At 40.6% G+C, this 27893-nt stretch overlaps 2 protein-coding genes across 4 annotated transcripts in view; one reads left to right on the top strand and one right to left on the bottom strand.

Annotated features, from left to right (window-relative positions):
• Positions 1-6590, bottom strand: part of shdb (Src homology 2 domain containing transforming protein D, b) — a 37135-nt gene extending 30545 nt beyond the window's left edge. For 2 of the 3 annotated variants that reach the window (XM_084723070.1, XM_084723072.1), the window contains exons 1-2: positions 6429-6590; positions 343-724 (exon numbers count right to left, since the gene is read on the bottom strand). In XM_084723070.1, coding sequence (XP_084579196.1) covers positions 343-724; positions 6429-6439 — 393 coding nt within the window. In that variant the 5' untranslated portion in view covers positions 6440-6590. Of the gene's footprint in view, positions 1-342; positions 725-1676; positions 1939-6428 lie in introns of those variants that run through there. The other variant, XM_084723071.1, reaches the window with a different exon arrangement.
• A 189-nt stretch (positions 6591-6779) lies between these two features.
• Positions 6780-26132, top strand: ankrd24 (ankyrin repeat domain 24). The gene is made up of 22 exons (XM_084723073.1): positions 6780-6913; positions 7174-7242; positions 10409-10539; positions 11388-11476; positions 11582-11646; positions 11780-11837; positions 12605-12675; positions 12777-12883; positions 13692-13864; positions 14468-14490; positions 15501-15623; positions 15730-15849; positions 16073-16202; positions 16373-16548; positions 18335-18498; positions 19619-20403; positions 20498-20814; positions 21292-21525; positions 23023-23199; positions 23279-23449; positions 23544-23609; positions 24807-26132. The coding sequence occupies exons 2-22, from the start codon at positions 7207-7209 to the stop codon at positions 24873-24875; spliced, it is 3285 nt and encodes a 1094-aa protein (XP_084579199.1). The 5' UTR covers positions 6780-6913; positions 7174-7206; the 3' UTR covers positions 24876-26132.
• Positions 26133-27893: the final 1761 nt, after the last annotated feature.

Raw genomic sequence — 27893 nt, 5'->3', positions numbered from 1 at the left:
TGTTGAATAGATGTAATTTCTCAATATAAAACTGCACATTTAGGAGTTGCCTTTTATTGTGATCAGTCCAAGGATACCTGTGTAATAATCCTGATGCTTAACCAGCATCTCTATATGCCACACCTGTCAGGTGGATGGATTATCTTGGTAAGGGAGAAGTGCTCACTAACACGTTTTTTAACAAATTTGTCAACAAAATTTGAGAGAAATAAACCTTTTGTTTGCTTAGAAGAAGTCTTATATCTTTTTCTATTTCAGCTTATGAAAAACGGGAGCAAAAACAAAAGAGTTGCATTTCTATTTTTGTTGAGTGTGCAAACACTGAGAGAATGAGGCTCTTACTGGCTCTTGCTGGTCCTCTAAAGAGATGGCACTGAGGAGGATCTTGGTTCGTCCCAGCTCCTGGGAGTCCACTTTAATCAGTCTATGTTTGGGAGATTTCATATCCACGCTGGATGACTTCATTGGAGACCCATACACAGGTGTGGCAGGATCAGAAGTCCCAGACTCTCCCCTGCTGGACCTGTTTTCAGAGTCCTCGTAGGGATCCTCGAAGTCCAGGTCCCGCTGGAGCCGGTAGGCTTTGAGGATCTCACTCTCGGTGTAGTCTGGCGTGGGTGGCTGTGGAGGCACCTTCCTGCTGCCAAAGCTCAGGTAGTCTTTCAGCCACTTGGCCATTGCAGCTTCCAGATGTGGCGGCGTGTGGTGGAGTGAGAGCAGGAGGCTGCAGGGGGCACACAGGGACAGACATGGGGGTTATTGCTTGACCTCATTTTTTCCAATGAGACTGTGCCAGCCATGGATTGGATTAGGTACATAACAATTATTTTCATTGTTGATTAATCTGTTGATTATTAAATAAATTTATTAGTTAGTTGGTCTATAAAATGTTTATCAGTTTTCCTCAAAGTTCTGGTGATGTTCTTAAATGTCTTGTTTTGTCCAGAACCCAAAAAGTAATAAAAAATTTACTATCACTGAAGACAAAAAAACAGATTTAAGAAGGTATAATCAGAGAACTGTTATTTTTTTTCCTTAAAAGATGACTCGAGCAATTAATCATTTAACAAAGAAGTTGGCAATTAATGTAAAAGATGACAACTAATCAAGTAATCATTGCATCTCTAGATTAGATTTTCTGATTAATTGAAAGACTAAAAAAAACACATTCCTATTCCAAAAGCAATACTAATCCACAGGTCCTGATCCACATATAATAATATTTGTGCTGGACAACTTTCTCCTGATCACACACCCACGATCAGTGTGCTTACATGCACTGATGTGACATTTAACTACACCAACAGCTGGGCTTTACGCACTCCTTTTGTTTTACGCAGGGAGCAATAACGTCTGGCATCTGGACTTTGCCCAAAGGCTGCAATTACATTTCACACCCCAGCAATAAAGTGCGACGCTAACATGCTGATAAAAAAAAGACTGCGAAGAATATTAAAGCAAGGAGGAAACAATTTTGCATGAAATTGAATTTTTTTTTTTTTTGCTTTCCTAAACATGGAATCAAGCACGTTTAGTTATGGAACTGATTGATTTGGAAAGCTGCAAACACAAGCTAAAATAAGCTATTTTTTTCTTGAACTTCCACTCAAAACAGTCACCAAAACACTCGATTTAAATACCAGTGCGCGCTGCGCTGCCACGGCACTCTCACTTACCAGCTCTATTCAGTCCTTCAGCCACTTTGGATGCTTTATTCCGCGTTTCTCCATATCGATCACAATAAAGCGGCACAGAGAAGTGATAAGACCTTCCACTACGTGCGTTTTTATTCCACAAAAGGACAAAAAGACGGTAAATGAGCAGCTTTTCTGGAGAAAAAAAGACAGGAGCGTTTGAATCCGCCCGGAGTTCCTTTAACGACTGACGGCAAATGTGCGAGTGAAGAGAGCGACTACAGCTCCGAGACAAACTCAACCGAGCGATTAAAGGGGAGGCGCTTCACTCCCTGTGGAATATCCTCCTCCTATTCCCTTTTCGAAGTCAGCCGACCGTTCATTCATTGAAATATCTGCACATCACACCGGCTGCAACAAGAGAGACATCCTCTGTCAGGATCACAATAAGTGCATGGGGGAAACAAATGAAGAACAGAAACTGGAGGGGGAAAAAAGAGAAGATCAGCTCGCACGAATGTGCTCCAAAAATGTGCATTATTTATATATTCGCATGACATCAGTGGAGACTTTTCCTGTTTTAGCTTCACTGAAGGTTTTTGAAATCATTTTGCTGTTTTCCCCAAAAAAAGGAAAAGTCTGACTACAAAAAGCCTGAAGGGTGAACAAAACTGTTATCTTGTTCCTGATAAAAGGATTTGGTGGAATAGAGGAATCCCATCATCCTCTGGGCAACTTGAGCAGTGCTGAAGTGAAGTTCAGACAGAAGTGCAGACACAAAAACACTCTGCATCACAAAAAACAAGATGACAAAAGCAGTGAAGCCTGTCCACTCTGATTGAAAATATGTTTCGTTCCTTTTGTTTCATCCTTTCTGAGTGTGCTTCATCCTCTCACAGATGTGCCTTTATCCGAGGTCCAAGCTGCTAAATTGGATTGTGCGCTACAGTGGGTAAAGGCCATCTAAGTCTGTTAAAAGACCGTAAATGCCTCTTTCTTTACGACACTCATGAGCTCACTTTCTCCCAGGGGCGGGAGACCAGATGAGGTCATCGAGCTAGAATCCACCCCCTACCACACACTATCACCACAACCATCAACACTCCCCCATCAAGACCTTCACATCTTCCTCCTCCTGCTTGCCTGCTGAGACGTCCACTCCAGTGTTCACCAAGCACAGGCTTCAGACCTAAAGAAGGGTCATGGGAATCATAAACAAGTCCCAAAGTGTTTGTGAGGGAAAGCTGAAGTCACTGAGGGTGTGTCATTATTGGAAACATCTCTCAGGTCCCTGCGGTCCAGTTTGAATCAATTATAGAAGTGCGACCATGAACTTGAACACAGAATCAATTTCATGACATCAGGCAATATAATAGTTTTTCTGTGGAAAAGAAGTTCTCCAGGGTTGAGAATCAGGGGTCATATCTCAGAAAGTTCCTAGTGTATCTTAAATCAAAATCTGTGCTACAAAGAGTCTAAGATAGATTTTTTTCCCATTTGGTATTACAGAGGCAAATCCTAACTAAATTCAATCCTATATTGTCTTAGTCAGTAGGAAATCCTCAATCCAACATCTTTTATCAACTCTGATGTCCGTTTCTTAGCAACCAACACTACTTTTCTCATCCTACTGAGCTAAACAAATTTGCAACCATTGATTTTTCTCATTGAAACATACTGAAAAAAGCAGCAAAAATAACAATGGACACTTCAGTTAATGACTTCAGATGATTGCGTGGGTAACATCTGTAGAGAAATACCAAGATGTTCTTTTTGGGGAAATTTATAAAAACGCTTATACTGGAGGTAATAGAAAGAGAATGGGCTAAGATAGCAGAAATAGTCTGTGGCATATTCAGCGTCCATTGTGTAAAATCAATGAAAGAGCATTCAAGCAAGTTAGTTAACACTACCATTAGCTGCTGTTACTGAACACTACAGTTAGCTAACTAGTAAATTTACCACTTCTACATGTGAAAATGTGACAATTAGGACACCTTAATGGTTATCTGATTTTGTTAGAATGCTTATGGAAAACACAATATGGATTTTAAAGGATCAGTGGATAGGATTTAGGGGCATCTAGCCATGAAATAGCAGATTACAGTCAACTCATCTGCTAAGCATATAGGAGAAACTATGCATTGGCCACGATACTTGTAAGAATTGCGAAAGGTTGTGTCTAGAGCCAGTGTTTAGTTGGTCCCTTCTAGGCTACTGTAGAAACATGGCGGTGCAACATGGTGGACTCCGTGGAAGAGGCACTGTGGTCTACGTAGATATAAACAGTTCATTCTAAGGTAACAAAAACACAAGGATTCTTATTTTCAGGTAAATATACACCAATGAAAACATACTTATGATATTAATTCTGTTTATGCCAACAGATTCTCCTAAACATTACACACTTACCCTTTATGTTAGGACAGCAATTTGCAATTGACTTAGGAACCGTTCATCTCTAAAGTCTTTTTGAGATAAATCAGGTCCTAACCCTAATTAGGTTACCATGGTTACCAAAGTTTCTGTAATATTGTCCTTGTTTAATGTCTCACACTAGTCCCACCCAAGAGATTGCCTTTTTAATCATTAACTGAACAAGAGTTTAAGAACAGCAAAATCTCAAGGGAACAAGATTTGTCATATATTGTGAGAGCCAGTCATTATCACGTGGGAACAAAATCAATATGTTGTGCGAAAGGTCTTATCTTCTGGGAATGAGATCCATTCATTCAATACGTTGATAGAGATCTTGTTGGCACAACATGGGATCTTGATATGAGATCCTTTGTTTGCACAGTTTATAGTGCTGTTATTCCCTTAAGATAATAATGTCTTCCCACGTGTGAAGATCTTTTCTCTCACATCTTGAAGAAATACCACCTTTGGGTTCTTCAGGGACTCCTACCTTTCCCATCTTCCTCCCCCACTTACCCTTTGTCTGCTATTCATTCCTACCTTTGCATTTTTATTTTTTGTCACATCTTTGAACCAATACCAATAATCTTCCTTCTCTCCCTCCTGCCCCCAGCTATACATTCCTCCTTTTCATCTGCACAAGCCACTCAGTCTTAACACCTCGTCTTACCCCCATACAACCCAGTAACATATTGAGCATACATTTAATTTTTGTTTCCATCCTGGCCGGGCTGAGAGCCAGAACTGTCTGTGGAAGAAAAGATTGAAGAAACTGAGCAAGAGATGGAAAATAAGAGACGGAGAGACAGGCAAGCTGTCATCCTCGGCAAGAGGAAGACACACGGAGAGCACAGGGGAGAGGAGAACAGAGATGGAAAATCAGAATCTCTCAGAGTGAGAGATTAACTCAAACAGAGAGACAGACAGATAGATAGACAGACATGTATAGTCATTGTGTTATTTCATGCAAAGTAAACACTGTTGCATGGGAGCCAGAGATTTAATTGAATCAAACAGAAACAACAAGGCAGTGAGGAACAATTCAGAGAAATTAATAAGACTGCCTCATTATAAAGGGCTAAATATGGATGTGGCATTTTCTCTGAACTTCACACATCCAGTTGTTGCTCTCACAGCTGAACAGCATCATTTATGAATCTGAAAGCTACGCAAACATGCTGTAGAGCATCAATGACTGTAGGCATTCATGTGCAACCTGACGCACATCAACAAAGATTCTCTTTCAAAGGCATGAATGTAATCTAAATATAATCACGAGTCTTTCGGCTGAATTGAAGCGCTGAATAAGAGGTAACACAGACTTGTGCTGTAAGAATACTTGATTTCCATAAGTTTCCTCTGCCTTGCATTTACTGCCCTCATTTGGTAGCTTGTGTGTATTGCATGTTTCATTTAGAAATAACAGAAGCAGGTCTCATTAAACTTCAGTTTATGAAAATAAAAAAATGCCTTGTAGACCTCTTTTACAGTAGCCATTTTGACATGAAATAATTGTGTAAACCCAGGAGTTACAATGATACTAAGGTTCCATTCCATGCGGATAAAACAAGGTCAGGGTGCTGTTGTTGTGCACACTGGCTAACTGGAAAGGCTCTTCCACACTAAATGGAATGGGACCTCAGTTAGTATTACTGGTAGTACTTGTATTTTATGTCAAACTGGCTGCTTTGAAAAATTTTTACTAGTAGGCTGTGCATGACAAACAATAATGTATATTAGAGCTGCATGATATGTTACAAACACCAAATTGTGACTGATAGTATGATTGTGGTATGAGTCACAATTAGTAGGAATGACAATTTTGCATTACACTTTTCATTTTCTCTCAAAAAACAATTAAAATAATGACAATGTGCCATTTGTTGGGGTCTGCTCCAAACAAACACATTTTCTTAAACAATATTGAAAATTTACAAAGCTAACTAAAATAAAAAAAAAAATTAAAACCTACAGGAAATGTATTTAGTTTTAGTCTGTCAGTCTGGTCAAATCTGTAAACACTGCAAGCATGAGAAGGTATTGTGCATCAGTTTATAGAGAAATTTCTCCATGACTGTGAGTCAACTGCCTTCACACAATGTTGTGTTTGTATTGTAATACCGACTCTGAACTTCTTAAATGTTGCCCCTGTCAAATACCCAAATTATAATTTAAAAAATACTGAAACTAAAAACTAAATGACTATTCAAACAATAAAAACTAAACTGAAACAAGCACGCCAACTTTTGAAACTAATTAACTGAAACTAAATTGAATGGATAAATAAAAATGATAGAAAACAAAATCAAAAATACAAACTCATGAAACGTGCAAAGTACAAGAACTCTGTCCTACACCTTTTAATTTTTCACTCACCCCTCTTTCATCACAGTACAAAAGTGTGGGCTTCCGGGTTCAGCTCTTCCAGTGCTGCCATTGGTTGAAGTCACTTTTGCGTTTCAGTGATTGGCTAAAATGTCCAAAAACTTTACCAACAACCCTCCGTGTTGTGAGCTGGAGGTGCAGCTGAAGACGCCGACGAAATGACAAGTCGTACCTGACTGAATGCTGCTCCAGAGTTCACAGGAGCCCGTCTAACACGTTATAACAGCTCTGTAGTTCACCACACGTCGCTAAAAAGTGAACCACGCTGTGTTGTCTGCGCTACATGCGACGGACACGATGTATCATCCATCATCGCCAATCAAACGCTGATCCGGCGTTTTGCGCATTGCTGATTGGTTGATTTACGACGGAGGCGGGTGCATCCCTGCTGTCCGCCAGGCTGCAGTGTCACTTCAGTAGTCTGCTGCTGATGGGACAGAGGAGACACTCACCTGGAGCAAGACTGTCCTCCACAGGTAGGCTACGTGTTCCTGCACTCTCACCTCATGGATGTGTGTTGACTGCTTTAGGCTTTATGTTAGCATGTTGTTGGTACATCCCTCATGACAGAGGGACTATAAGACTTAACCTTATATGTATACCTAACATTTTGGCACACCCACATGTTGCTGTGTTGCGTCACAGTTAAATGAGTGAAAACTCCTTTTAAAACACACCGAATAAGCTGTCACTTTGATTAACACTCAAGTTTGTCTCTTTGTCTTCTTCATTGCAGTGTTCCTGTTAAAACAAAGGCTATCAAACCACTATGAAGAGCCTGAAGGCAAAGTTTAAAAAGACAGAGGTAAGATCTACACACCAGGGGTGTATGATACTGATTTTTTTTTCAGCTGATACAATAACCAATAATATCTGATTCTTAAGTCCAATACTGACATGATAACTGCTGATTTCACATTTTTGTATTTTAAAAAGAAGTTAATATATAGTTTATGCACAGTTGGGTGTTAAAAAAGGCTAAGATGTAGTGAGCAAAGATGGATGATTCAATATATCTTAGCTCTGACTGAACCAAATCTAACATACATCACTATCACAACGGAAACAAAGAACACTCTTCAAATGTTCCTTTATATTTTTGTAGTAAAGTACATAAAAAATCACAAACATACTTACTTATATGTTCTGTTAAATCATATTATGGCCAATATTTATTGGCTAATATACGCCGATATAGACCAATATAGCTCGATAGGGTCCTGATATTTATTGTGCATCTCTACTAAGGATCAAATTGTTTTAATCTATTTTCTTTTAAAACCTGAGGATGTTATGACTGTTTGTTTTATTTTACTGCCTTTGTGAAGCACTTTAAAACATGGACTTTAAAAGATGCTCTATAAATAAATAATATTATATTATAAGAGCCATCTGTCATAGTGCTTTACAGGTGTTTCTAAAAGTAGTAACACCTGTTTGCTATTGGAAACTACAAGCTCTGTTTTAACCTATTATCAGACTGCTCCATATTAAAGTAGCCATTTATATAGATCCCAGGCTGCTCCTTGTGTGTGTGTGTGTGTGTGTGTGTGTGTGTGTGTGTGTGTGTGTGTGTGTGTGTGTGTGTGTGTGTGTATGGGGGGCACTGGGATTCAGTGTCACTGAGCAGCAGCAGGAGAGCAGGCCTGTCTCCAGACTGCTGCTATAACCAGAGATCTCAGGTAGCCTTCAATTATTCACACTTACATGTGCGCGCACGCACACACACACACACACACACACACACACACACACACATTCAAAGAATCTCTAGCCTACCTCCCTGCTGTCACCCCGATTCTATTCTCAAGGGCTTTGTGATGTGGGGGTTAACCTTGTTTCCTAATGTACTGTATTTTTAAGAGTTTACTTTTTGCCTTCTCTGTGCAGCCACTTGTTTATTTACAAACAGGGACCAGTGACCTTGCATCCTTGCAGATCTGGGGCACTGGTACAAGCAGATGAAGTAGCAACCACTGGCTCCATACAACGTGGTCTGAGCATTTGGATCCCGAGGATGCTTTTATCACTAAGGCTGTTTCATTCTGATTTATCTGCTGATTATTTTCATGATGGATCGATTAATTGCTTTAAAATGGCAAAAAAAACTTGTGAAAAATGCTAGTCACAATTTCCCAGTGTCCAAAGTGATGTCTTCAAGTCTCTTTTTTTGTCCAACCAAAAGTCCAAACTGAGACTCTTCATTTAATACCATAAACGAAGCTGGAATCAGCAAAAAGTGGACAAAAATAGGATAATTGACTATCAAAATAGTTGGCAACTAATTTTCTTTTGATATTAAGGATGGTCATCTATCTTCAGTATTATATTATTATTATATGGACAGATTGATAAATATCCTGCATGCACATATCTCTCAGGCTTTTCCACATGCAAAAACCTCTCCTACACCTGAGAGATGCATACACTCAATAGCCAAAAAGGCTATTTAACATTCCAGCTTGTTTGTGTTTCTCATTATGTCCCCTCTGCCCCATAAATGACCATCCAAATGTGCAGATCAGAGCCCTGCTCTGCCTCTCCTCTTTTTGCTGAGTCCTCACATCACCCAGGCCCCGCTCTGCTCTAACTGCAGAGAAACAGATCCACAGTATGACGCTGCCAGGGGGGTACCGAGCAGGACCTGCCACAAAAAGAAACTAATGGAGAGAGAAGGAGGAAGCCTGCTACAGAAAAAAATATTAGGTTAGAGAAAGGAGGACAGTGAGAAAAGGAAGGAGGTGGCAGTGTGTGTGAGATGCAGCGAATAGGCTGGCTATATGTCCCTGCTAGCAGCTGAGGCAGGATGATAGGACAGCGTTTTGGATGTGGACAGAGAGCACTGCAAAGGGAGACTTTGTTGTGAGGGCAGTTGTGTGCATGTCAGAGTTTTTGTGTGTCAAGCTGTTCGGTGTCACTGCAAGAGTGATTTTAAACATAGCACAAATTGTCTGGTATGTAGAGCTGTACTATGATGTTGCTGTGACCTCTAAAGGGTATCTGGTGCAAACTTATGTGTAGCAGAGTTTTCTGTCTAATGTAAATGTGCAGATTTGTCATGTAGCCCAGAAGCAGACGGTGTGTGTCAACAGACAGCAGTGGCTTGGGTACTCTGTAGCTGTATTTAGCTGTGTGTGTGTGTGTGTGTGTGTGTGTGATGCCCTATTAGCCATTATGGATCCTCAGCAGCCTGTTTTTAGCCTGATGAAGCGGCTCTGTCCTTGTTTCAGCCTGCTGCCACTGCCAGTAGGTATCTTTTCTATGTATATCCACTATTCGCAGGAATAGGAGTAGAAACTGATTTGTTTAATCTCTTCTGATATTAATGTCTTAAAGTAGTTTATTGTGACTAAAAAAGATGGATGGTGCATGCGGGACATACCATAAATAACAGGATAGATATGACAGTGGGGATTTACGAGATGGAAAAGGTCACTTTCTCTTTAAATTTAAATATGGTCATCTTCAGACAACACTGGGAAAAATGTGTGCAATATGCCAAAGATCTGAGACCTGATTTTGGTAAGACAAGCAAATATCTAACTGTAACATGTACAGTATGTACCTGGGTAAAGCAAAACCTCTATGAGCAGTTGTTATTTTTCTATATGACTATGATTCAATCTATAGAAAATAAGGCAGTTAGACTATATTTTTGGTACAAGATACTTAATTCTTCTGTGCCATATTTTTCCTCAATTCTTGCATATCCATTTGTATTACCTGTGGAAGTAAAAACAATGCAATTTGAAATAAAAAAAAGTAGTAAATTGTAATTTGTTATTGGTATCTCATATTCTGTTGATGATCTCAGACAGAAAACACTGTTTGTTGTACAAACTAATTGTATTATATTCAGTCTGTCCAGTCATCTGTTGGTTTGTATGTTATGAGATATGCAGCAGTGTGGTATCAGTTTCCACTGGGGCAGTTCAGGGTGGTGACCTGTTCTCTGGCTTTGCCCCCCTCAGAGTCAGGACTGGAGTAAGAGTGATGAGAGGCTCCTGCAGGCCGTGGAGCAGAATGAACCTGACAAAGTCTCCGCACTCATCGTCAAAAAAGGTCTCTGTCCCACCAAGCTGGATGCTGAGGGCAAGTCGGCGTAAGTTGGGCAACTAATTTTTACCTTTCCTAGTCACCGGAAGGAATTCAGTTATTAGAAGTAATTGCAGTAGTGGAAGAAGTATTCTGATCCTTACTCAAGAAAAAGTATGAAACTATCATCTGGAAAACATCAATTATCAGAAGTACTCATTCGGAAGAAAAAGTTTCCCTGTCAGAAGAAGAGTTTCCTGGTTTGACTTTTAAAATTATATTTTATGTGTTATGATTAATATTACTGCTGTATTAACGTGCATGTTGCATTTTAGTGCTGTAGATGTTTAAAATGTGTTTTAATTTTAAATTTATGTACTGTTGTTTAGTTTACATTGAAGGATCAACTCTTTATCTTTACCTCCTTCAGTTCAGCTTTGTTGTCCCTGTTGGGAAAATTTGATTTACGTAAGAAGACATGGGACTTTAATCACAACATTTACAATACAGTAGCCAAATAAAAAAAAAGATGCATCTATTTGTTAAAAAGTCTCAAACCATTAGAATAAAGCCATGATAACGTACTGCTGAGCTGTGCACTCAAGAATCAGTGCAAATTAAAAGCATTTGTTGCACTTGGAACAAAGGAAAAAAAAATGTTTTTAATTTGCACTTGATTCTTTTTTGGTAAATCGTAATGTTTTATTACCTACTTTCTCTTGAACTAATAAACTGATGAGAGGAATCAGCAGTTGGAGCTGAACAATTCTCGGGAGTCATTTCAAATGAAAACTGATTCTCATTTCTACATTCAACAACAACAGTGTATTAGCCAGCCCATCACGATGGGACTGGGTGGAACAGTCTTTGCAAAAAACAAAACAAAACATGTTTTGTCCTTCTTCTCTCTGTCAGGTTCCACCTCTGTGCGTCCCGAGGACGGTTTGACTGTCTAGAGGTCATCATCTCACAAGGAGCAGACCTTAATGTCACTGATGGTGCTGGTATGGTATTTTATTATCAAATAAAGGTTTTATCTTATAAGCCAAGGCTGTTGATTCACATGTGTCATCGATTTTTTATAAATGTCTGTTTATAACTGATTCCAGGCTTCCATGCCCTTCACCTCGCAGCCAAAAACGGCCAATCAGAGTGTTTAAAGAGACTCTTACAGGTGAAACATTACCATTACCATTAGCAAACAAATGCTGTAAAATTTAACCAGATAATACAAAAATTAATTTTAAGACATTACTAATCACAAATGGTTCATCTTTTGCTGTTGTTTGATGTATTTTCCTTGACAGGAGAGATTAGCAGTAGATTGCACTGACAGCATTGGAAGGACACCACTTCATCATGCAGGTAACAGTTACTGAACTACATTATGACACCAGTTTGGTTACATAACAGGTACTTTGCATATAACAAAAATTTTGTATCTACCATCCAACCTGAACATGGTAGTGTTTACAGATTTCAGCTGCATTTCATGATGTAAGTACATTACATGCAGAGTTTAAAAAGTATTAAAAGTTGATCAGTCAGTTTAATGGCAATTTAGGCCCTTAAGAATTAATTAAATGTGTTCGACATAATTTTCTGAAGCACTAAATTTTGTAGCTTGTTTTAAATATGTATATTTTTCCAGAGAGGTCTGAGGTCTGTGTGAGGTGACACATTCTCAGCACACATTCATCTTTTATAAATACCAGTTTATGCATGGGAAAAGATGTACAAACCGGTTTTTGTGCTTATACATCATTTATATATCTGGCCCCTTTTTCTTCTCGCACATTTCTGTACTTCATCACCATCCTGACCCACCGCTGCTAATGCTGCTACAGCTCCTACTTCATCATCTACTGTGGACCTCTGAGTGATGACTGGTGTTCCAAGCTGTCTATCTGAATTATGTTGCATTGATACAGCGGCCAGTGTATCACAAGCTTAGACTGTTAAATTGTGCTTTCTTAAATGCAGTGTGTAGTAAATGTGAAATAAAGTGTGTTGCTGGTGAAACTGGTTACCCAAAGTGACAGTGAGGTCATAAAATGTATGGAAAGTATAATCTTAAGGATTCCTGCACACACCCTGCTTGTATTGACCGTAATTCTGATTATTTCCTGCAGCAGTCAGTGGCTGCTTGTCCTGCACTGAGACCCTGTGGGACTTTAAAGCTAATCTTGATGTTCAGGATGGGGTAGGTTGAAGAGTTTATTTACTAGTGCACAAGACATCATAATCAAATATCTCTGTTGTTGGTCCATGATGTTTGAATAATTACATGTATTTGTCTTTCAGGACGGGGCCACCCCTTTGATCTTAGCAGCCCAGATGAGCAGAGTGGAGCTGTGCGTCTTTCTGTTGGGCCGAGATGCCAACGCAAACATACAGGACAACCAGGGAAGGTACTGATGGGATGGACAGACAGAACGGCAGAGAGTGTCAGACAGTGCTGAGGCAGACTGAGGCATAAAACAGCCTTCTTAGCTAAGCTAGAACCACAAAAATAACCACTTCAGGATTATTCTCACAGCACTGGGGTTGTCTGTGTCAAAAGATCCCCAGTGTGTTGGATTGATTTGGAAAGATGCAGGTCAGGACCTCCAGCAAAGACCCACAGCTTTCAGTTTGGCCTTGGATGTCTCTTTGGAGAGGATAATTGGAGAGTTATCCCCCGGCTAAGGAAGTGAAAAGACCAACATTTTTTCAAGTGGAAACATTTCATTGCCACATGCTTTATGTTATATTGACTGTCCTGCAATTCATTCTTAATAAATGTTATCCTGACTGGTATCTTTAGAGTCCTTGAGCAAAATGAAAATAGAGTTTTAGAGGTTTGAGCATACTCTGTGTTCCATATTAAGACACAAAATTGATGAATGTGATTCTTGTGATGCATTGTTAGTTATGGAAGCATGTTGCTGCCACGCCAGAATATGAAAATGGATCAGTAACATGTTATAATGTGAAAAGTTTACTGTTATAATAAGATGTGTTAAACATTTTTCACAGTATTTTAACATACAAAATAATACACTTTCCTTGTTATAAAAAGTATAGTATTATATATTTAATCAAAATAAGTGTTTCATTGTATAACAAGACAAATAGTATTTTGTTCAAACAAGCAAAGTTTCTTGGTTTTGCAGCAGTATGCTTCCATATTCAATACTGTTTTCCTGTTGAATTGTTTTTTTATGTTTGGAATCGCAGGTCTGCATTGATGCTGGCATGTGAGAGCGACAGCATTGAGACAGTAGAAGCTCTTCTGAGAGGCGGGGCCAATACACAGCTGGTTGATGCCCTTGGACACAAAGCCATGGACTACAGCGTAGCCACAGGCAACCAGCACATCATACAGATGTTGCAGGATGGAGTACCCCCAGGTACAGTATGAGGCCCGAAGTCTTTTTTTCAGCGTGTGTAGTTCTCTCTACTATCAGATTATTATAAATAAGGCCTAGTTAATTATGTTAAATCAGGTGGAATAAATGAAGCAGCTCATGATTTTTAATATAAAGTGTCAGCGTCATATGAAACACGTGGCAGCAACATGTAACAGATCGTCAGACCCAGTGTAGGGCTTCTGCTTCTCCTGATCCTGGCTGTATCTCCGCTCCCCCAGGCGATGACTGTAATAGGAGGAAGTGGATCAGGAGGACAGCTGGGTGTGATTGTGAAGTGGGATTCAAAAAAAAAGAGAGAGAGAAAGAGAGAGACGAAAGGCCTGTTCCACTTTTATCTTCCAACAAAGACGTTCCTGATATATGGAAAGCAGATGTGTGGCTAGTTTGAAAAAGGAGATGAAGGAGAGAATTTGGTGCCCATATGATGCCTCACCACATGAGTTTTAATTGTGTAATTGCAGATTTTGGTGGATTTGGTCTAGGATACATGGATGGTACTAATTTAAATGAGATGTTAGAAAACCTCATTGCTTTAGGGCTGAAAGTGTCCTGCTCTGTGTCCCTTTCACTCTGCACACGAAGCTTCTGAGGGCGCAGGCGAGGAGGTAATGTTGCATAGCTTTGTGTTGGATCACTCACTCCATCAAATGAGATCATGGCCCACTTTGGCCGATCATATTGTGCATGTTTTCCAATATGAGCTCATTGTTTTTGTGTGCTGCTCTCTTTTCGTTGGCTTTCGCTCCCCTTTGTCGCTGACCCTTTGTCTTACCGTGGTTCCCTCCGTTCTCCCATTTTAAGTTGAGCTTGACCTCTGCTTGTCTGTGATACCCCTCTCACCCTCACACAGTCCCCCCAAGTCCCCTCAGGTGCCTCGTCAGTGCAAGGGGGTACTACCCCCCGCAAACGGAAAGCTCCTCCACCACCCCGCTCTCCTCTCCAGGTACTGTGAGAAACATCTCAGTCGATGGAAAACACATTCTTGTTTGGTTTGGTGACATCAGAAGAAAATGTTTGCTGTGTGAATATGGTGAACGGCTACTTCTCATCACCCTGGTTGCACACAGTATGTCTCTGCACATCGCTTTATTCATAATAGTTGTGTTGCTTTCATAATTAAGCACATTTTATTTGCGTCTTTAAGATGGCGTTCATTTAAACCTGCACCAGGAAAAGTTTTCCTGATGATAATCTGCTCTGGTCAGGCATGACCAGAGCTGCAAAATCTGTAAAAGATAAGATCTCTTTACCTGAGCATACAATGTGAAGAAATGTCTTTTGGTTGCTCTTTTCTTATCTGCAGTATGCACAGGGCATTGCAGAATGAAAAAATTGCAAAATTTCCATTTCATCTCTATCTATGAGTTAACTGTTGAATTAAAGAGTGACTTTTATCAGATTATTTAGTTAAAATAAAGAGATGAGGTACAAGCAGGACAAACAAAAAAGATTTACATCACTTTTGTCCTTTGATTCCCAAATTGAAAACAGATGCCCTGTATGGTGCTACACAGCAGCACACGAGATACAAGGATGTCCATATGTATGTTGATTTTACAGTTATCCTTTTGGTAATGTCTCTGTAGTACAGTATTATTGTATTTTGCTTTCAAAGATCCAAGGTTTGCCACCCTCTCCAAAGCCCCGGAGTCCTGCTCCACCTGCCCGATCCCCTGAGCCCCAGTCCCCTTGTCCTTCTCCCTCTCCCCAGCCCCCAGAAACACAGCAACCAGCCCAGGTGAGCGCTGTAAATCTTGATTTCTGCTCAGTTAATGTTTGTCCTTTATATTTCAGGAAATTCACACTTTATTATTTTTTATATTTTCCGTGGGTGTTTGTGTCAGGCAGAGGATGAGGAGGTGTTTGAGGAGATTCGACGGCTTCGTCTGGAGAGGGGTCGTCTGCTCCAGAAGATCAAAGCCTTGGAGCAACAGCAGCAGAGCGCCCTCTCTGCTTTGGAGGAGGTACTGCAGGCAGTGCAAATGAACCTTATTATTCATGTCTCTGCAGATTGTTTGAATGTAATGTGTGTGAATGCATGAGCGAAAGAGTAGTTAAGACCAAGTCGGTAACCAGTGCATTAGAACTCTGTGTTTACGCACTTATATCAGAGACAACAGCGTATTTGTGAAGAGTAAGCTGTTGCTCATTATAACTACCATTTCTGCCTGTCTATGTGCACTGCAGTTGTCCCAACTGAAGCAGCGTCTGGAGGAGGCAGAGGCAGAGAGAGACAAGCTGCTTGAGGAGCTGAAGGGAGGTCATGGTATCGGGGCCAGTGACTCTGAGGACATGGATGAAATGTTTGACTTCCCAGGTATGCAATCTATTTGACCATGGACTTCCCACACCCTGGCGGAGAGCATGCATGTTCTTCCATGCATGTGTGCCTGTTATTCCACATAGACATTCCTGACTGTGTGTCTGTCCCATCAGGAAGTACACAGATTTATTTTTGTTGTTGTTGCTGTTGAACTTTAACACTAGAGAAGCTGCTCTCCAAGCGGTCCAGGTCCTCTCCTGCTCAGGACGAGCAGGAGACTTCTCAAAGGGACGCAGCCCGTCCCTCTCCTGCCCCTGCAGACCCAGGAACTGTTGCTGAGCTGCGCAAACAAATAGAGGAACTTACCTCACAAAACTCTGAGCTGGCTCTCAAAGTGCAGGTAAGGTCAGGGAGAGAATAAACACACTAATACAGGCAGGCATTATTCTGCTCTCTCACACACTCACACACACTCAAACACATGCAGGTACACGGTCTCAGGCCTCTTTAAGGAGGATAAATTGATAGTGAAGTGATTATTAAATGGTTCCCAGGCAGGAGATGAAGATGCTGGTTCAAGAGAAGCTTAATGTCTCTGACTCAAGCATTAGTCATGACCACTTAAACTTTATGATGCTGCACTCTGCACGCTAATGCACCGAGGCAGATGTGTTCATACAGGTATAAATAGAGCAGCATCAGAGGCAGACATGGGGGCATTTGGTAGAAATTCTTCACCAACTGGGTCATACTATTTGAGTTTGTTGGAGTTAAAATCTCCTGCTCTGGTGTGATTCATTCACCACTATGTGAGAAACAGGTCAAGAAGACTGGGAAATCTGTGGTCTCATATGACAGCAAAGAGAGATCAGGTCTGTGGAAGATGGTTAGAAATAAACTGGAAGCAAAACCTCCTGCTGTGATTTATATGGTGGAGGGCAGTCTAAGATTTTATAACTTATAGACTGGTTTACACTAACAAAGATAAATTTAATCTAAACTAGGTTTAAAATGAGTCAATCCAGATTCAAAATTATGTAGATCTCTGTTACACAATTCACAACTAATCTCAGTTTGGTAAATCCAAGTTTATTGATGTAACACACACTCAAATTAAAATAAATAAATAAAGATGACTTTTGTTGGGACCTAGTAAGTATAAAGGTGGGAGGGGAACCAGCTTCTCTCTGTATTCCTTAACAGATGTTACATTGTTGGGTTTTTAAAACTAGATTTTAGCCAGATAAACAGGTTACATTGTTATATTGTTTGCTAGATGGCTAAAAAGAAAAAAACCTAGTTAGCCTACTCATGATGGCTCAAGAGAGAAGCTCTAACTTCTCCTCCTTTGAGAAATGGTCTTGGCCAAATTGTCAGATGAAGTGAAATAAAGATGCACCATAAAACTCAACTGGGTTGAGTTTATCCCTTAGCTTTATTTTTGAGGAACTTGATTATTGTGCTCAGTTATGTCAAAAAGGCAGCTATTTTAAACCCTCTCAAGTGTACATTTCAGTTTGAAAGTTTGGTGCAACATAATTTAAAGTTATACCATGATTTAATTGGATTTAAAAATCAATTTACTATGCACTGGGAGTACTTTTTAGCCTGTGAAAACAGTTGTACTGTGTCTTCTGTGGCTTTGGATGCTTCAAGTCTGAGAACATAACATGGGATGATATCACCAGGGTTACATCAGTACAGTCTTTGATTTATCAATAAATTATGGCCTGTATTTATAACAGAAAGCCTTTGTCACAAACTGGAGATGTGGGACTTTGCCGGGCAGGAAGGATTTAGTGAAACAATAGTCAAGTTTTGTTACGGGAAATGGAGTATCCAGCATTTTTGGAGCTTGACTTATAAGGATTAAAAGTCAAGATATGAGGGCCTGTTCTGCACTGATTTGATCTGCTCCAAAACTATATGGAAATACGGTGCTAAATCACTGGAGTACTCTTTGAAGCAATGAGTACCTGCAGTCGATGGTACTCATCCACTTACAAGCTTAGCGTTAATATGCACTCTGTTCCCAGAAATGTCAAATGTACTCTGAGGACACTACATGTAAATTCTGGGCAATTTTAGTTGACAGTACACAGCTCAGCATTGACTGATAAACGGTATAAGGTATAATATTTAAAAGTGACAGTCTCCATAAGTTTTCTCCTCTGTGCCGTGGACAGATGCTGGAGATGTTTGAGAAGGATGACACCGACATGCAGACCTCCAGCTCAGACTTTGTACCCATAGTTCAGTATGAGACCCTGAGGAAGGAGTTTGAAGCCCTTCAGGAGTGCCTCTCTCAGGCTCAGGCATCAGACGAGGCCTCCAGCGTGGCGGAGGATCGGTAAGATCGATTGATTTATACATTCAGGCACATTTATGATAAATGGACTGAAATAGCAATCACAGATCACATTCAGTTGAACTCTGCTGTATTAGATCAGGCGTTCAGTTCCATAGTCTCAGCAGTATTTTACCTCGGCTTCTTTCAGGCCCATTTTTAAAAGTGCTGAGCATATTTTCCTGCACAGAACAGACTCAGTGGAAAAATGTGTACTCATGACATCAGGGATTTGATGACGTCTTGACCTCTATTACATGATATTTCTTGTTCTTCTAACTCCTACATTTTCAAACTATGGTACTATTACCACTGATGGTACTCAAGCTCCCTCTAATGGTAAATTTAGGAACTTCCTAAAACTTTAAAATGAAATAAATTAATTTAAAAACATATAATCAATATGCTGAAAAATTAAAATAAGTTTTGTCTTTCCTGTAATATTTTTGTTTCAATAGAGTTTAATGCAGATGGCTCACATTTGGATGCATGTGAAAGTATAATTAGTTGCAGATAGGTGTGTATTTATTTTTCCATACCCAAGATAAAAAAAAGTGTTGTTACAATTGTGACTTTACAATTGTAGCAGTTCTCCCATGAAACTGCTGTCCTGAGTGCTCCATAATGAATGTTTTCTGTTTGAATTTTGAGGAACTACATGTGTAGGCTGCCCCAGAGGATTACTGGTACCTGTGAATGTGGACTGCGATATAGTGTAGAGTTACTGTATAGTTGGAATTGGTTATGATTTGTCACCACTGAACTGTACTACCATCTACTGGATATAAAGATGTATGGCATTTATTCTTCAGTCTGTATCTGTCCTGGGACTCATATCTGCTCCAAAATGTAATATGTTCTTCCTTGATCCATGTTACACCCTTCCACCAAGTTTCATGAAATCTGTACAGCAGTTTTTTCCATAATCCTGCTGACAAACAGACAAATAAACGGCTCCAAAAACATAATAATTCAGGAGATTATCTACATATTGAACAGGAAAAAACCCTAGTGGTGGGTTATGGTGTAATGTTTGGCATGTTTTCATTAATATGATTGATTTGATGATTTTATTGTTTAAGCCAGTGCTTGAAATATTGATTATATTTGTGTTGTTCTGCAGTGGTGATGACAAGTCTCAGGGCGGAGGCGCAGATGCAGAAAGTGTGGAGGCTCTAAAGAAGAAGCTGCGAGGGCTGGAGGAGCAGTTGGTCTCCTCTCAGTCTGAGCTGGAGGAGCTGAAGGAGCAGATGCGCCTCGGGGTGCTCTCTGTGGAGTGTGGGGAAGGGGATACTGCTGCAGCAGGTGGTGGGACTGGGGCTGCAGAGGAGGGTCCGAGCCAAGACGCACAGCAGCTGAGAGCGAGGGTTACGGAGCTGGAGGAGGAGCTAGCTAAGAGACGGGGTGAGGCTGGGGGTCAGAGCAGCCAGGACAGTGACACAATCAAACAGCTGACAGAGAAAGTTGTGGAACTCCAAGCTGCTCTGGCCCGGAAAGAGTCTACAAAACAAGAAGGGGAGAAGGACGGCGAAGGAGAGGAGACGGAAACTGTGAAGTACCTCCGCAACAAAGTGGCAGAGTTGGAGGCAGCCCTGGCGGAGAGCAGGACGTCAAGGAAAGAGGGAGGAGCAGCAGGAGATGGAGATCAGGTCCGGCGTCTCCAGGAGCGTGTGGGAGAGCTGGAGGGGCAGCTGAGGAAGTGTGTGCCCCGCTCGGAGCTGGAGGAGGTGCAGGTGACTCTGGGGCTCCAGTGCGAGCAGCTGGCCAGGGAGAGGGTGGACGTGGCGAGGAGGCTCAATGATGCTCTCCTGGATCTAGAGCGACTGAGGCCTCCTCCACGCGGAGAAGATGATGAGGAGGAAGAAGAAGAGGAGCACTCAGAGAGCTCAGAGCCCTCAGTCATATCAGGTGTGCAGTTTTTCTACTGTAAGTCAACGAAAAACCTTTAAACTTTCTGACTTTTCTGACCGTTTTGTGAATCACCATGCTTCTGTCCAATCAGAGCACTCCAGACGCTCTCTGGCGGCGGTGAGAGAAGAGCTAGAAGTGGCGAGGCAGGAAGCAGCCCAGGCGCTGGACTGTCTGTGTGCTGAGCGGGAGGGCCGGGCACAGGACGCCCTGCAGCTGAAGGACGCAGTTCCACTGTCCAAACATAAGGAGGCACTGTCTGCAGTATCAGAGCAGCTCGCTCAGACGCTGCAGGAGCTCCAGGAGGAGAAGACCCTCCGTGGTCAGGCTGAGGAGCAGGTGGCCAGACTAGAGGCCAAACTGGAGGCAATGCAGGATGCAGTACCCAAAGAGGAGCATGAGAAAGTGAAGGTTTGGCAGGGAATTTTATTTTATTTTTTTAAGATAAGACTGATCTATGTCTGTGCCTTTGGATTTTATACATTCATTTTGCAATATACAGCTATACAAAAAGTTCTGAATGATTTTTTTTACTTACGATATCAGTACTTTGGACCCACTCATTTCCCAATACAGAGGTAAATTCTGTACCCTAAAAAAATCCTTTAAAAACCTTCCATCAAAGCAAACTACAGTTTTCGGTGATCATGCTGTCTTAGATGGTTGGAATTATTATAGTGTGATGAATGTATCCAAATTTAACAGGGAAAAGTATAGATTTTACTCTTAAACAATCTACTCAAATAAGAATAAAAAGTTTGCTGCATTAGTCAGTCAGGTACAGACTGTTTAAAATCAACTCCATTTCAGAGTTTCTTAAGTAATCATTCTGCTAATAAGTTTGGCCCAACAGCTTCTGTTCAAACTGTGTATTCTACATATTCTCAGGCAGAGCTCCAGCGCTCCCTGCAGGCCAGTGAGAGCGGTGCAGCAGCAGCTCAGGAGGCTCTCAGTGAGAAGGAGATGGAGCTGAGAGAGCTGAAGTCCCAGAAGGCTGCAGAACAGGGTCTGATCTCCAAGGAGGATCACGAGGCCCTGCGGCTGTCTCTGCAGGCTGAGATCAACGCCGCCACGGCGCGTTTCAATGATCTCACTCGCAAACATGAGAAGACCTGCACTGAGGTGTGTGTGTGTGTGTGTGTGTGTGTGCTCATTATTATTTCTGCCTCCTCCAATCCCCTCTAATGACATCTAAAGCAACATTAGATGTTATTGTGTTTGCCACAAAGTGAACCGTGTTCCATGAAGGCCTCTTTCCTGCCTCTACATTATTCATATGTGTATTACTTTCTCTATTCAGTCCCTCCTTCTGTTTTATTGATCCCTCCATATACTGTATGTGCTTACTGATGCAGTGACGTAGTGTTGTGTATGTGCACCATAGGCTCCTGATTACACAAATCATTTCCCCTCTGTCAGTGTTGGGGCATTCAGATATTATGACTCTCACTTTGTAAACTGGGTAAAAACTCTCACCAAGAGTTAATAAGAAGCCACATGGATGTCCTAACATGGGATTTTACTGTATGTGCTTCATAAATTGAGACATATGCAAGTGATTTTATTACAAAAACATGGCTTGTTTGGAATCCAAAATTGGAATTTACCATTGGTTTTACACTAGTATGTAAATTTGTGCTGGTAATGTTACAAAGTCACCATACCCCAAAACAAAACCACAGCTGAACGTAAAGCAAATGTGAACAGATTAACTGCAGCTTTGTCTACTGCATTTGCTTGCACTCTATTGTGGGCGTATGAAGATCAAAGGGAAACTGGGAATTCCTGTGAGCAAAACCTCAGACAACAGTGATTGGGAAATAGATACTTTGGATTTTACCAAGAAAATGAAAACAGGAATTATAGAAGAGGGTGTGTTCATCCATCAGATCAGGAAAGAAGACATAGTGTAGGACGAGATTTTACTATGAACATGTTAAAAGCAATTAAACAAGAAAGTAGTGGAAAAACTTTCTGTTTTGTTATTTTTTCACTCATAAAACTTCAGAAAATCAGTATAATTAAAAAAAAATGTGTCAGGATAAGACAAAATATAACAAAAAAAGACAACAAGAAACATTCGGTGAGCACTAATCAGTAAACAATGATCCAGTAAAAACAAATAAATCCGTAAACAATACATAAAAAAAGAAAGAAAAATATACAGTATTTTTGTATACATGTCAAGAAATAGTTGGGAAGTTGGGAAGTTGCAAAAAGATGAGCAACAATAAAGAATTATATATGAACACATATTTAATAAATATTTATGTCAAGGAATGTTCAGTTTTCTGAACTGGAGACCAGAGACCTCGGCATATTTTGAGAAAGTTGCCAAGCTTACAAATCGTTTTTTGCAGCACATAAAGTTTACGAAGATTAGAGGAATATGTATTTTCCCAAACAATATTACCATAAATAAAACCCATTTCCTAGAGTTTAATTCTGCAATTCTGTGTGTCTGTATGAACCTGTTGATGTTGATTACAGCAGCAACTGTACTGCCCGTTCTACTGCCACTTCTATATAAGCAACAAGCATCTGACATGGAGACTTGACCAAACATGGACCTAGTCTTGCTGTAGTGACAGGGTGCCGCTGCTGGTTTTACTGGTCCAGGTGTTCCAGGTGCAGAGAGAGGCTCTCTTTAACAAGAGTGAGCGGCAGGTCGCAGAGTCCCAGCTGGCCACGGTGCAGCAGCAGCTTGCCGAATTACAGGCCCAATCCAGCCACATCCAGCAGCTCCACAAGGACATCCAGGAGTCCCAGGGCCTGGTCAAGGAGAAGGACCGCAAGGTGAGAGATCAGAGGTCCTGTTCGCACAACTGCTGTCAAAACACAAGGTGGTCAAACTGATGTCTTTGTCTTTGTGCAGATAACAGAGCTGTCCAAGGAGGTATTTCGGCTGAAGGAGGCGCTTGGAGCTCTGTCGCCTCCTCTGGGCATCACCTCCTCCTCCTCCTCCTCCTCATCTACCCATCATGGTAACCCTGGACAGCAAGTTGCTCTGCAGAACAGGATCTCTATACTCACCCAGCAGCTCCAGGTGAGAAGAACATTAACACTCGCAATGTATGAAGGCAGAAAAATGTATTATGTTTTCCAAAAGACTAGTAACGTTTTCTGTGACCTTTTTGCAGGACTGGGAGAGAAAGCACAAACAGGTGGTGGCCATATACCGTTCCCATTTACTGTCAGCTGTACAGGTCAGTTGAATGCACACATACATGCACAAATCAAACCTTTTTGTGAGGCTTCAAAAGGTCATTTTATGAAGGATTCCCATCTGTGAATGTGTGTGCACTTGACACAAGTGTTTGAAAGAACTGTCTCAGAATGAATCAATGAAATTTTCCATGTATGACTGGCTGGGCAGCCACTCATATTCTGGCCCTGACCACCGGCTCTGGATTTGAGTTTGTCCCCCTTTGTAGTGCAGACAATAAAGAGCTGTCCTCCATCTCTGCTTACCAGACAAAGTGGATGAAATTTCAGAAGAGGTGCAGGAAAAGGGTCTCGACTCTTCTATCAGTATCATCATAATCCTTTACTAAGGTGTACACATTAGCTATTTCTTTTTGTCATGCTGGTTGCAACGTGGGATTGTTCAGGGATCACTCACCTGTAAGGGAACGTAGGTAGCCCCCATCAGGTCTTAACACCGGCACCTTTTTTGTTCTTGAACCTTACCCTCTGTATCAACTGCAAGGGAGTCCAGTGTGCTTTTCACTCACACGTCTCATGCAGCAGAAAGGCTCTCATTTTAATCTATGCAGTGGTCAGCACTAGCTCCATGCATCGCAGCAGCGTGTGACGTGTGTAAACGTGACCTGAAGCATTTATTCAGACTTCAAGTCAATTTTTTCAACAACACACACGTGACCACGAGGCTGGTGCCCACTAAAAGGGCACTATAGAAGTTTGTTTTTTTTATCCACATTTTGTAACATAAGCGGAGCAGAAGGAGTTTGAGCCAGAGAGCAGCTCACTCTTTGTCCCTTCTTTGGAGTCTGTAGCAGTGTCACTGTACTTTGACTTCAGCCATGCTTGTTGTTGCTGTGTGTAACTGTTTGTCACTCTGTCAACAAGTCATGATATTGCCATTATTATGATATAAATTATTTTTAGTATAAAATAATTGGATATGTCATGAATGATACAATATGGCACACCCCTACTAGCAATGTATGTTGTATGGCATCTCTTTGCGATGGTGGTATTAATCACAGTGTTTGCACCAGTGTGTCTGTCCTTGAGCAAACCTGCAAGTTCCAGTCCGCTGCTCTGTAAGGACAAGTGGGCAAACCTTTATGTTCTGAACAGCCCATAATGGGAGCTCTGCCTGTGCTCAAACTAGAACACAATGAAAAACCTTAATTTTTAATTTGCTTTCCTTCTGTCAGGGCCGAATGGATGACGAGGTACAGAGTCTGCTACTCCAAATTCTGAGAATGTCACAGCAGGGACACTGAACCTCGCAACATCTGCAAGACTCTCCACCTCTGGTCCCTTAACAGGTCAGCATAGTGCAGCTCCAGCTCAGCCACCTGTGGGACCAGCACCTGAGACCTTGTCCAGAAAGCCAAATACACCTGATGTGTGTTCAGACATATCTGCATGTGAACAATACAGTAACCTTAAACAACAGGCTTAAGGCTTGACTGATAACCAGACAGGGAAAAATAGACCTGTAGAGTGCCTTCATGGCTGGATAACTGGAATGACAGCAGCCTTTACAGTAAGTCAGGGGTTTATGGCAGCAGAAAGTGAATGTGCACAGAGTCGTTATTTAGAGGATAGAATCAGTTGCATTGATAGTGTGACAAGCCTATTGATTTTATATAATATTGTTATAATAAAAAGGAAAATCAAATTGCTTCTCTGTTGATCCTGTTCTTTGTAATTTCATGTAAAGCTACAGTAGATTGAACAAACACAGTGTCCAAAGCCAGACCTTCCACACTATGCCTTGTGTCTATTTCTGGCTGATGTAAATCTGAAGTCTTAATTTGGCTGCAGCATGTGTGCAAAGTTGAACAGCTGGGCTCAAATGTGGAGCAGCTACATCAGCTGGCAGATATGAAAACACAAAAATGACAAAGCACAACTTGAATTGTACCCTTTTTCAATTAGTTTTATTGACAAAAAGCCATTAAAGTTAATCACAGAGAAAAAGATCCAAGAAATTCCTGAGAAAGCAAAAAGGAGATCTGATATAATTACATTAATCATTTGGACCTCACCAGTAGCGTTTTAGCTCCCCTCATCTCTCTGTGCATTCATGAGGCTGCAGCTAAGAACAGTGGAGGGCCTGATTGAAGATATGTTGCTAATTACACAGACAAATGCAAAAAGCATATGGCGTACCTCTAGTAAGATTTCAGAGTATTAGATTGGCAAATATGGGGTAGGAAACTTACTGTCACTGCAGCCAACGAGCAGAAATACACAAGTACATCACTGACATGTGAAGACAGACATCAGTGTATCTTTTGGTAAATCAATTTTCCTTTCAGAAATGGCTATTAAAAAACAAAAAGCCAGCGGTTATTTAATTTTCATTTTAAAATACAAAAATCAAAACTGAAATACAAGGCATTTTTCATGATCAAAAAGGGATGAGCGAAATGTTTTGTATTTTGTGCAGCAAAAGCTTTTTTTAAAAAAAATATTTTACTGTTCAGTTTTTGAGAAAATTAGAGGGAACGTCAGCTCAAATTATATTACACCATTCATAATTTTCTCAAAAACTGAACAGTAAAATAACTCGAAATTTCACATTTAGTGACATCACATTCAGCAAGACTTCAAAGACTTCACTGTATCATGAAGTATGATATAATGCAAGTCTTTTGTCCTCTTTGCCGCTCCAAGCACTGGAACCATAACAGCTCAAACAGACACACAGCAAAATCCAAGTGTCTGCTGGGTTGACCGGGTTTTTGCAAATGATGGCTGACTTTACCACAGTGAGATTTCTGCGGATGACAGGCTCTGTTTTGCCATGTCTAAAATCACATCAGAGTAGGTTTCCAAAGATATTTTAGCCGGGGCTAAAGTAACACTGGCACACTGGTAATTCTACGGTTGGCATCTTAGTCTTGTAAATGACCACATCCTGTCTCTGTCTTTTTTAAAAACAAAATTTTAATGAAACCACTTTTTAAAATTTTGCACATCCCTTTTTTACCATGAAGAAGAAAAATGTGTATTTCAGTTTAATTTTTCGATTTCAAAAAGAAAATCAAACAATCCCTAAACTTTTGTTTTTTAATACCTGTTTTGAAAAACAAAAAACACAAACAAACTAAAAAAAAGTCAAATGACCAAAAGACACACAGACCGATAAGTAAAATAAAGTAATGTATTCCCCCTGAGCCGGGACAAATAAAGGATTTAATTTCAAGTCCAAATCACTGTATAATAGTGCTGTCTATGGCTTGCCTCTAAAATAAAAAAGATTCACTGCAGGGATTGTTGTGAGGGATGCACAAAAGAGACAATGACAGCCATGATGACACAATAAGACAGTATTACAAGTATAAGAAGAGCAGCTTACATGACTGTTGACAAGTATAAGAGCTTAAATCATCCTGAAGTTTGTTCAGTCATTCATTGGCATGGCAAGAAAACTAGTGTTTTGCGTTAGGAGCATAAATGCACATTATATACACTCTGACACAAATGCCTGTCTCTGTAGTTATTAAGGCACTGAAGTTGACGAGGGGCTGTGGAAATACAGGCGTGGATATAGTGAGTCTGTATGCAGAGTAGTTGCTTTTACCCCAGGATGTAGTATTGATTTGAGTACAGTCTGACCAATAATGTTCACAGGCTTATACAACACATACAATATGTCTATAACAAATTATGAACAGCCCTTACGAACACAACACACAAATGACTGATATTTATGGTAAATGTGATAAAATGTCCCACTTTTAAGACCACGTCTTGTGTGGCCACTTGGCTCTCTATAGCAGTGGTTCCCAACCTTTTTTTCCCAGGGGACCCCTTTTCTATTTTATGGAAATTTTATATTATTTTCAATGCATAACAGTACAGAACAATCGAAACAGTACAATTAACACAATAACTGCAGACCATTTGCGTGAAATGAGTCATTTGGATCTGAGCTGATTATTTCCTGTGGATACTGCATCAGAGATTTTCCTGACATTTTAATAACCTTTAATACAATGTCTGTATTTTTTTTTTAACAATAACACATACGTAATACGTAACACACATTCAATGTTTTTTCTCCTTGAGACTTGGTTGTTCTCTGTTAGTTCTTTGGTTGTTTTAACTGCGTACTTTTCTAATGCAGAACCAGGCTTTTCAGCAGAGTGAAGCCTCTGTGAATATAGCTTGTTGTCAGGTCTTCAGTGTGCCCTTATTTTTTTTTTTTTATTTAGATCGTAAATAATGACCTAAACAAAAAAACTAATAATTTCATTTTAGTTTCTTCACAGAAATGAATGATATGC

Source organism: Lutjanus erythropterus, chromosome 7, assembly GCF_056507025.1.
Source record: "Lutjanus erythropterus isolate fLutEry1 chromosome 7, fLutEry1.hap2, whole genome shotgun sequence".
Taxonomy (NCBI): Eukaryota; Metazoa; Chordata; class Actinopteri; order Lutjaniformes; family Lutjanidae; genus Lutjanus; species Lutjanus erythropterus.
The sequence above is the reverse complement of the archived record's forward strand: the minus strand, read 5'-3'. Positions and strand labels throughout refer to the sequence as shown.

Excerpts from the sequence above, each read along its gene's own strand:
- ankrd24 (XM_084723073.1), top strand. The coding sequence starts at position 7,207 with ATGAAGAGCCTGAAGGCAAAGTTTAAAAAGACAGAG. Across the intron at positions 11,477-11,581 it reads TAATGTCACTGATGGTGCTG|GCTTCCATGCCCTTCACCTC; the intron begins GTATGGTATTTT and ends AACTGATTCCAG. Across the intron at positions 12,676-12,776 it reads ATCTTGATGTTCAGGATGGG|GACGGGGCCACCCCTTTGAT; the intron begins GTAGGTTGAAGA and ends TTTGTCTTTCAG.